At 54.4% G+C, this 10,856-nt stretch overlaps 1 protein-coding gene across 1 annotated transcript; it reads right to left on the minus strand.

Moving 5' to 3' along the window:
* Positions 1–6,823: 6,823 nt before the first annotated feature.
* On the minus strand, positions 6,824–10,578 carry FEM1A (fem-1 homolog A). Its single transcript, XM_024745939.1, has one exon. It carries the CDS (start codon positions 10,457–10,459, stop codon positions 8,465–8,467), a length of 1,995 nt encoding a protein of 664 aa, XP_024601707.1. The 5' UTR covers positions 10,460–10,578; the 3' UTR covers positions 6,824–8,464.
* Between the last annotated feature and the right edge of the window lie 278 nt (positions 10,579–10,856).

Below are 10,856 nucleotides of genomic sequence, written 5' to 3' on the forward strand. Positions count from 1 at the left end.
GTAAATAGTGCTGCTATGAACATTGGGGTGCATGTATCTTTTTGAATTAGAGTTTTCTCCATATATATGCCCAGGAGTGGGATTGCAGGATCATATGGTAGTTCTGTTTTTAGTTTTTTAATTAATTAATTAATTAATTTTTGGCTGCGTTGGGTCTTCATTGCTGTGCGTGGGCTTTCTCTATTTGGGGCGAGCAGGGGCTACTCTTCATTGCGGTGTGAGGGCTTCTCATTGTGCTGGCTTCTCTTGTTGCACAGCATGGTCTCTAGGTGTGCAGGCTTCCTTAGTTGTGGCACTTGGGCTCAGTAGTTGTGGCTCGCGGGCTCTAGAGCGCAGGCTCAGTAGTTGTGGTGCACGGGCTTAGTTGCTCCGCGGCATGTGGGATCTTCCTGGACCAGGGCTTTAACCCGTGTCCCCTGCATTGGCAGGCGGATTCTTAACCACTGCGCCACCACGGAAGCCCTGTTTTTAGTTTTTTTAAGGAACCTCCATACACTCGTCTACAGTAGCTGCACCAATTTATATTCCCCCCAACAGGGTAGGAGGGTTCCCTTTTCTCCACACCCTCTCCAGCATTTGTTATTTGTAGACTTTTTAATGATGGCCATTCTGAACAGTGTGGGGTGATACCTCGTAGTTTTGATTTGCATTACTCTAATAATTAGTGACGTTGAGCATCTTTTCATGTGCCTATTGACCATCTGTATGTGTTCTTTGGAGAAATGTTTATTTAGGTCTTCTGCGCATTTTTCACTTGGGCTCTTTGTTTTTTTGTTATTGAGTTGTATGAGCTGTTTGTATATTTTGGAAATTAAGCCCTTGTCATAGTTTGCAAATATTTTCTTGCAATCCCTATGTAGGTCGTGTTTTCGTTTTGTTTTGGTTTCCTTTGCTGTGCAAAACAACCTCTTGATTCCATGTTCCCTTCTTGCCTGTGGGTGAATGGTTCCATTCATTCATTCTGCCATCCATTCATTCATTTACTGAACAGTGTGTATTGACACCTACTGTATGCCAGGGACGGTTTCAAATCAGGGGACATACTGTTGATTAAAGCAGACCCCGTTCCTACCCTCTTGGGGCTCACAGATCCGTGGGGGAGACATTAGACTAGGCGGTTACAACCGAGGTGGTCCGGGGTGTGATGGGGGATGGTAGGGGGAGGGGAGAGCGGCTGTGGGAGGCTTCCTGGAAGGTATCACTCCAGGGAGAAAGGGTAGTCCAGGTGGGGAGGGGGTAGACACAGCCCAAGGGGTGGGAGGAGCCAGTGTGATCCCACCTTCGTGCAAGACCTGTCCCCCCACCTCCCCCAGAACAGGATGCTTCCTTTATTCGTGGGGACCCAGAAGATACTGCGATGAGCATTTGGTGCCACCAGGGGGCGCCGTCGGACAACAGTTCCTGCCTCTCCTCCTCCACCCCCCACCCCCCAGCCTCTCTCCATGATTACAAGCTCCGTAAATAACAACCGCAGCCGTATAAATATGCCCATTAACTGGGTGTTTAGAAATCCTTCAGTTGAATGCTGTTGGGAACCAGAGCCCAGAGAGGGCAGACAACTGCCTTAGGTCACACAGCAAGTCCTACCCCTGCCTGGCCTACACAGTGTCTCCTCCCAACCCCAAATGCCCCTGGGTGGGGATCTTTATTTTTAACCTGGTCAGTGGACACCGCCTTTTTATAGCCCTGGGAGGCGCCCAGGGTTTCCAATTTCCAAAGGAAGTTTTTAAAAAAATTGTTCCCTTCCCAAGAAAAGGAACTGCTTGACCTCTCAGAGGGGCCTGGCCCAATCTCTTATTTTCCCTGAGGCTCCCCGGGGTCCCTCAGACCCCTCACCAGGTGCTATGCCCATTCCCACCGCTTGCTGGGTCTTAGAGTCCCCTTCTGTCATTTGGGGCCATCATGCTCTCTGGCAGCCTCCTGAGGATTCCCAAACTTTGCTTACCTGTCTAACTGTCCTCAGCATCTTTGCTGGCCATCTGCCCTCTTCTTTACTTAATTTCTTTCCTATTCATTGAGTCCTTTATTTTTAAAATATTTATGTATGTATTTATTTATTTTGGCTGCACCAGCTCTTAGTTGCGGCATGCAGGATCTAGTTCCCTGACCAGGGATCAAACCCGGACCCTTTTCATTGGGAGCACGGAGTCTTACCCACCGGACCACCAGGGAAGTCCCTCCTTGAGTCCTTTAATATTTTTCTTTAAAGAGGTTTAAAAAACAGCTCTTCCCCACCCCCTGCCCTGGAATTAGATACTGGTGATGGTTGCAAAACCTTGAGATTATACTAAAGCCACTATGTACGCTTTAAAATGATCAATTTTATCTCAGAAAAAGATTGTAAAAAATACGAACTCGTCTTTATTTTTAAACTTGGGTCATTTTCAGGATTAACGTCTGTGAACTCACATGTTGGGAGCAGGGGGCCTAGCGTGGCTTTGTTCCTCAAGACACATTCAAATAAATACATAACTACTTAAAATTTTTTTCAAGTTCATCTGTGTTTGGGACTTCCCTGGTGGTCCAGTGGGTAAGACTCTGCACTCCCAATGCAGAGGGCTGGGGTTCAATCCCTGGTTGGGGAACTAGGTCCTGCATGCTGCAACTAAGACCCAGTACAGCCAAAATAAATAAATATTTTTTAAAAGGCTCATCTGTGTATCATATGTATAAATGAGTGTGCAGGCAGTAGGTGCCTATAACTATGCCAGCTACACTGAACATTTACTGTGTGCCGGGATGTTTTCAGGGGTAAACTCATTTGATTCTTCATACAATGCTGGTAGGAAGCTGCTACCATCAACACCATTTTACAGAGAGGAAACTGAGGCTCAGAGAGGGGAAGTGACATTCCCAAGGTCATGTGGCCTGTGTCCTAAAGCACCACGCCACACTGTCCAACGAGCATGTTCATTCTGAGTGAGGAAACTGGACTAAATCAGAGGATTGATTGCAAGTTGGTGACCCCGGGGCAGAATCTGGAGCCCCACCTCATCTCCACCAGCACATGTGTTTCATTCAATTCTATTAAACTTTTCAAAGAACCAGCTTTTGGTTTCATTGGTTTTTCTCTATTGTTTGCCCATTTCTGTTTTATTGATTTCCACTCTTTATTCTTTGGGCTTAATTTGTGCTGATTTTTCTAGCTTCCTAAGGTGAAACTTTAGATCAGGCATTGGCATGCTTTTGCTGTAAAGGGCTAAACAGTAAATATTTTAGGCTTTGGGGGCTAGATGGTCTCTGTTGCAATGCAGTCCTGCCGTTGCAGCATGAAAGCAGCCACAGGGAGGGTGTAAGCACAGGAGTGTGTCTGGACTTGGCCCATGGGCCATAGTTTGCAGATTTTGTTTTTCTTGTCTTCTAGTACAAGCATTTAAAGCTATACATTGTCCTCTAAGCACTGCTTTAGCTGCACTGCACACATTTTTCATATGTTGTGTTGTATGCTCCATTCAAAGTACTTTCTAGTTTTGTTTGTGACTTCTTCGACTGAAGCTGGGTCACAGCTGCCTATCTGCCAGCTCACTCACCTGTGTTACCTGCCTGCCCTGAGTGGTGGCTGAGTTTAAGGCTCTTTAGAAGTCAATGTTAAGCTACTTCAGCAACTCAAAGGCCTACCTTCCCTGGGACTGAAAGCCTTCTATTGGTCAACACATACTGATTGAGCTCCTACTATGTGCCAGGCATTTTCCTAAGTACCAGCTATACAGTGGTGAATGAGGCAGCTACAGTAGGGCTCCCACTAGGCCCCAGAGTCACCCCGAGTCAGGAACTCTGCTCCATTTCTCCACAGCCCGTTAAACAGCCCCACCATCCACCTACTTACTGGCTCTGGCCAAAAAACCTAGGAGTCATCTTAGACTTCTCTCCTTCCCCAAACCAATTCATCAAGTCTTGGCAGCCTTACTCCAAAATGGATCTGAAATCTGTTCACTTCTGTCCATCCCACGACCTCTCTCTAATCCGTTCCTCCAGCTGTAGCCAGTGATCTCAAGGCTTAAATCAGGCCATGTCTCTCCTTGGTGTGAAACTCTGCCATTGCTGCCCATAGCCCTGAGGGTAAAACCCAAATTGCTCTTTAGGGCCTAAAGGCCCCGCACCATCTGCCTGTGTCCACCAGCTCCTCCTGCACTCCCCTCACTCACTCTGATCCAGCCACACAGGGTTCCTTGCTCTTCTTGGAACAAGTCACGTGAGTTCATTTATTCATTCAACAAATGCTTAATGAACTACTGTGAATCAGGCCCTCCTCTAGGTGCTGGGGACACAGTATGGAATGAGCTTGAGTAGTTGACATTCTAAGGAAGGGACATGATGAAAAAACAAGGAAGGAAACAAAGAAAAAGATGATGAGGACTTCCTCGGCAGTCCAGTGGTTAAGACTTCACGCTTCCAATACAGGGCGTGCAGGTTCGATCCCTGGTCGGGGAACTAAGATCCCGCGCGCTGCATGGCGTGGTCAAGAAATAAATAAAATAAAAAAATTTTTTTTTTTTAAAGAAGGTGATGACAGGTGTTAAGATTTTAAGGATTAAGAAGGAAGTACCCAGGAGGATGTGGTGGAGGCTGTCTGGGGCTGCGTTTTTAATGATGATCTGGGAGGGCTTCACGGAGGAGGTGACATCCGATGGAGACCTTTCCTTGATGGGCTTTTAGTAGAAGACATCAGGACTCAGGTCAGGGGGAGAGGGTTGAACTGGGGGATTTCAAACGTCCCGTCCGGTGTTGAGGGTCACTGTCTCTTTTGCAACCTACTAGAAACACAGGTGCTGGGGTCAGGGGAGGGAGCACTTCTCCCCCACCTTGCAGGAGGGGTGGTGCTGCCTGCGTCTGGTCTGGGTCTTGCCTAACACATGTTGTGGCAACCACTGGGTGGAATCACCCTTTGTCCAGTCCTAACTGAATTTCCTGAAGGAATCCACACCCTCACCCTTTCTCCAGGGACAAAGAGTTAGTGCCCTGCAGTGCCAGCCAAGTGCCACCTTCCCAGGGGCTGGTCATCTCAGCTTTTGGGCCTGTGATGTGAGCCCCTGAGCAGTGCTATCTTTAACCTCAGGCCGGGACGCTCTGCTCACTGTAAACACTGCTCAGATAACAGTCCTGGAATCCCACGGGGGCGACAGGCTCCGTGCATGGCAAAGCCATCGGGGCTGCTCCCAAGTGGTTAGGGGGGGACTGAAAGCCCCAGAGGCAAGAGGCATTCATTCATTCACTCACCACATGGGTCACTCAGTGGGGACCAATACAGACCCTCCCAGGGCTCCAGAAGGTCTGAGAAAGGCATTAACCAAGTAGACAAGCCAATGAGTAGAAAGAACTTCAGGCCCTGATTTCAGTTCTGCAGAGGCAGGAAGTGGGGTAGGGAGTGACAGTGAGTAGGGGCAGTGGCTCCCACTTGTGGGGTGGGCTGCACACTTTGACACCCTCAATCTTGGGTCTCAGCCTTGACCCCGGTGAGCTCGGGCAAACGCCACTCCCTCTGAGCCCTGGTCTGCTCATCTGTCAGCAAGGTGGGTCACCATCCTGGCTGTGTGGCCTTGGGCAGGCAACTGGCCTCTCTGAGCTTGTCTTGTCACTGGTAATGTGCAGGTAATCACTGACCCAAGCTGAGTCAGCCAGCACGACCCATTCCTGGGCTACTACGATTGGTCCAATTCCAGTGAACATCAGGACTTTGGCTGGCGTATGCCATTCTGCCGGCTGCCACGTCGGGACCCAGGAGGAAGTAGATCATTCCTAAATTCTGAGCTGCTGCATCAATCCTCACTGGAAACCTGCCTGAGCTTTAAGATGGCTTTCTCTGGAGAGTCTCAGGCAAAAGTCACAATTCTCAGGTGTGAGCCTTTAAAGAAAGCACTTGGCCCAGATCGGTTTCCCTCTTTGGCAACTCCCGACAAATACAATCTCTTAATAGCCTCAGTTTCCCCCATTTGCAAGACAGGAATAATGGTACTTATTTTCCAGGGCTGCTATTGGCAGCCCACCCAAGCACACAGAATGGTGCCTGCCATCCAGTCAGGGCTCAATAAATGCTGCTGGTCTACATGTTTCCTGAGAGCATCTGCTGACTCAAAATCCACTCTTTCAGGGCAACAACAATATATTCACACCATAGCTGAGTGGGTGTTAGCTGGTAAGTGTGGTTGGGGCCCAGTGAAACCAGGAGTTGGAGAGACCACAGCATGGTCTCCCCACTGTCCCAGGAGCTAAGGACGCAGGGGAGACGACTGGCCTCGGGTATAGCTGGCTCAATCCTCCCCCTGCCTCCAAGGGGGCTCGAACCCTGCCTGGCACACAGTGGGCTCTCAGGAAACACTCAGTGACCCACCACCGGGGCACTGCTGTTGGGGAGGGTTGACACTGTGAATGTGGGAGGAAAACAATTTAACCAGCGAGACGGCAGGACAAAGGGAGAGGTAGGGGCACATCAACTTCACGCACAGACCTCCTGGGCCAGAGGGTCCATGGGCTCCACTGGGGGTCTCTGCGAAGCAGGGCTGAGCTAGGGGCCTTCCTGTTTCCTGAGCCCTTCCTCGCCTTTCCTGAAGGTCAAGCCCTCTTTTCTGTGGCAACCCTCCTGAAAAGCAGGGCTTTTGACTAAGTCAGTGGGTTTTTTTTTTCCCTGCAGTAATACATCTTCCTAATGCACTCTGACACAAAGCCCCAGGACACAAACCGAAACTCGGGTGGGAGCCATTAGCCTTTACGTGGACCTTCTACACCTGGTGGCACACTCTCCCTGCCTTCTCCCCCATCTAGCCCGTGCGGGACTGCCAGGCGGCCCTCTCCCTGTGTCATCCTTTTAACAACATCAGTAAGAGACTCGCAATGGACACTGCCTCGTTTCTTTATTCCGGCCTTTGGGAGGGACAGTGACAGCATTTCCCACCTTGACGGAAGGCGAAACCTGGTCTTTCCTTGTAAAGAAAGAATGTCCTAACTAACACTGCAAATCCAAACGAGACCTAGGTCCCTCGGTGGGGCGGGACATCCAGGGACCCGATGTGGCTTCTGGAGGCTTCCGTGTAGCTGCCCCTCGACAAGGCTGCGGGAGAGGCGCGGGGTGGGAACGACCTCTCTCCTGAGTCGGCGGGCGGCTGCTCCCGTCCTCTTCTGCTCTCCCAACATGCCAAGATCACTCTCCTGCTGGCAGCCGGGGCGGATGGAGGATGCCCCCGAGGGAATCTCGCTGGGGCGGGTTCTCTGGCAGGGGCGCTGGACGCCCCGAAGGGTGGCAGACCAAGACTTTGTACCACCTTAGTTGGCAACCCATTCCCAGCATCCAGCGTCTCATCTAGCTGACTCAGTGGCTTAACGGTGTACTTGGCATTGTCTCAGGGTCACCTGGATCCAGTTCCCCAAGCAGGTAAAAAATGGCTACAGCCACTTGGGTTGCTCGCCACACACCTGTGCCCTCCGGTGTGATTTGTGAGGCAGAAGTGACCTGCAGTTTTAACTTGGAAATTGTGAAAACCAAAGCCCAAACCAACCACACTAGCTCTTGCTGGGTAGGAAGCGGCCAGCAAGCCCTGCTCCTTCAGTGTTTGGCCGGCTCCTCGTTTGGAAAATTATTTCTCCTTCTCGGGTGAACGGGAAGTCGGGCGGTCCAAGTAAAAGGCAAACGAGTGAAGTGTTCAGAAAGGTACCGTCCCCCTCGTTTTGGGGACTGATAGGCCGGGACGGCCCCTCCCTCCGTCAACTCTTCACACAACGAAGCTCACTCCTGCCGGCCGTGGCCATCTCGGGCACGACAAAACCCTCGCTGCGTCAAATGAACTTAGAGAGCCCGACAAACCAAAATCTTACCAAAAAAAAAAAAAAAAAGTATATGGCAGCAAAACCTCAGGACTCCTGAGCCACACCTGTAACCTGCCCGCTTAGTAAATAAACGGAACACCAAACCACAAAAGCTACGCAAAGGGCAGGCCGCCCCCGCAGAGAGCCCGGCCCACAGCAGGGCGGAGGGAGCTGGTGCAAATGTGCTGTAGGGGGCGAGTCTCCCACTCCCCCTCCGCCCGGGGACCCCCAGTCCTAACACTGCACTGGGCGGCTGGGTCTATCCGGCCACGTAAGGGGCAGAGGCCTGACCCGACTCTCCGTTTCTTCTTGCGTTTCTAGCAGGGGAGGATGGCGATGGCTTCAATCCCTCTGCCTCCGGGTCAGAAGGAGACCCTCAGAAACCCAGGCAGACAGGACTAAGGTGCGGGAGGTTGAGCGTCTTCTCCCTGTTGAGGATGGGCGCGCGCGCGCGCGCGGGCTCCTCGAGAAAGTCCTTTCTCCTAGCGCGTGATCCTGAAGGCTTCTAGCACCGACAGCTCGCTGACTCCCTTCCCCTCTCCCTGCGGAGGGGAGGGGGCCGTGGAGGCGGGAAAGCCCTTCCCCCATTCCAGCCACCGGAAGTGCTCCCCGGCGGGGCGGGGACAGATGCGGGTCCCGCCCCTCCCAGGTTCTCCTCTGGGCCCTGTTAGTGCAGCTCGATGAAAGCCTCCAGCTCCTCGGGGATGAAACCCTTGTAGGGGATCTTGTTCTTGTCCAGGGCGCGGGCCGCAAGGCACTGCAGGGTCACGTAGTTGAAAGGCTGAATGGTGCTCTTGGCTAGCAGCTTCTCGTCCAGCAGCTCGTAGGCTGTCTTCTTGAAGGCGTTGGTGGCGTCCATGTGGGCCCCCGCCTCGATCAGGGCGTTCATGATCCCCGGGCAGTTGTTCTGCGCCGCGATGTGCAGCGGGGTGTTGTTGTCAAAGTCCCGGCTGTCTGGGTCGGCCCCGCAGTCGAGCAGCACCTTGACCACCTGGAGGGAGGGGAACCTGCCCACCGGGTAGCGGCCCACGTTCGTGGTCTCCGCGTCCACGGCCATGTGCAGAGGGGTGAAGCCGTTCTTGCCGCGGGGGGCGCACTTGAGCAGCCGGTAGACCTTCTGGTGCTTCAGGTGCTCCTGGTCAGGCGTGCACTCCACTTTCTCCAGCAGGTAGAGCAGGTGGAGGATGATGGCCAGGGCCTTGGTGAACTGGGCCGAGTCCCCGGGCTCCTTGGGCAGCTGCAGAGCCCGCTCCACTTCCCGGACTCCTTTGCACAGCACCCCCATGAGGTCTGCAAAGCCGACTGGCGTGCCCAGGCTGCCCTTGGCCGAGCGGTCCTGGAGCACGTAGGAGAAAAGTTCGGCAAAGGAGAGGAAGCTGCTGGCGGTCATGGGGCTCAGAGGCTCGAGGTTGTTCTGCTGCATGTCTAGGGCATACTTCCACAAGCGGATGCAGCGCTCGAAGTTGCCCGAGTCGGCGTACACCGCACCCCGGTACCGAATATAGTAGGAAGTGTCTGGGTGGGAGGGACCCAGGATGCGCTCTCGGATCAACAAGGCCTGCATGCGCATCTCATCCGGGTCGGTGATAAGCGCCTCCAATTCCTCGGCGGTGTTCACCTCCCTGGAATAGTCATAGGCGAGGACCAGCTGCGAGGGCTCGGGTTTGGGCAGATACGCGCCCCCCTGGTGACGAAGCTCCATGGCCCGTCTCCAGTGTTTCAGGGCCCCGAGCAGATCTCGCTTCTTATCCACGTAGGTGGCTCCCAGCAACTCCAAGGCTTCCACGGCGGCTTCCCGGCTGGTGGGGCAGCAGCTCTCGTACGATTCCTCACTCAGGGATTCCTCTGGGGAGGAGCTGCCGCAGCGGGCGCCCTGGGGCTGCGCGCACGCCACGCCGGCGGAGGGGCCTTCTCGGGCCAGCCCCGGCCTCGCTTCCTCCCCAGCGGGCTGCTCCTGGATGAGGTACTCCACGATGTTGGTGTGGCCCGTCACGCTGGCCGCCAGCAGCGGGGTCATGCCGTAGCCGTCCCGCTCCATGCGGGCGTTGCACCCGAGCAGCAGCTGCAGGATCTCCAGGCTGCCGGACTCGGCGCAGTCGTGCAGGGCCGTGTTGCCTTTGGCGCTGCGCCGGTTCACCTGGGCGCCCTGCTCTAGCAGGTAGCGGGCGATCTCGCGGTGACCCTTGTAACAGGAGATCATGAGGCACGTGTGACCGTGCCGGTTGGCCACCTCCAGGTCGGCCTGGTGCTCGCCCACCAAGTAGCGCACCACCTCCAGGTGCCCATCGAAGCAGGCGGCGCGCAGGGGCGTCGAGTTGGTGCGTGTGGTGCGGTTCACCGAGGCCCCACGGCGCAGCAGGCTCCGCACCACGTCCAGGTGGCCGGCGGCCGAGGCGGCCCACAGCGGCGGAGCACCCTCGATGGTCTCGCCATCGAAGTGCACCGAGCCGCCCGCCTCCACGCTCGCGCCGCACCGGTCCACCAGGTACTCGACCACGTCCAAATGGCCGTAACGGGAGGCGATGAGCAGCGGCGTCCCCCCGCTGGCCACCTCGCCCGTCAGCTCTTCCAGCTCCTCCCGGCTCCGGCCGCTGAGCAGCTTCTGAAGCAGCTGCAGCTTGCCGTCGCGGGCGGCGTTGTACACGGCGGTGTGGAGGTCCATGGTCCGGGCCTCCGCCAGGCCATGGGCCAGCCGCCGGGGTACTGGGGGACGGGGCGGGGGGACAGCGGACTAGCGCCCGGAGGAACACGGGGCAACCTTCACCGTCTCCCCCGCCGCCATCTTAGGGGCTTCTGGGGCAGAACAAAATGGCTGCCGCGACCTGGTTCCATTGGAGACTGGAAGGGTGCAGGGAAATGTAGTTCTCTAAGCCGGCACACTCCGTGAAACAGAAAAGGAACGGTAAGGTATTAAAACTACAACTCCCAGAAGGCCGAGGGCCAGCGGCGGCGAAGTGGTATCACGATGCATGGCGGGAATGGCAGTTCCAATCACAGCCAATTGTGGCGGAAACTCCTCTCTCGAGGACTACCACTCCCGTCATGCAATGCTATCGCGA

The sequence above is a fragment of the Neophocaena asiaeorientalis genome, unplaced genomic scaffold (assembly GCF_003031525.2).
Source record: "Neophocaena asiaeorientalis asiaeorientalis breed wild unplaced genomic scaffold, Neophocaena_asiaeorientalis_V1.1 scaffold357, whole genome shotgun sequence".
In the NCBI taxonomy this organism is placed as follows: Eukaryota; Metazoa; Chordata; class Mammalia; order Artiodactyla; family Phocoenidae; genus Neophocaena; species Neophocaena asiaeorientalis.

What these genes read in the sequence shown, in the direction of transcription:
- FEM1A (XM_024745939.1), bottom strand. Translation starts at nt 10,459, where the DNA reads ATGGACCTCCACACCGCCGTGTACAACGCCGCCCGCGACGGCAAGCTG.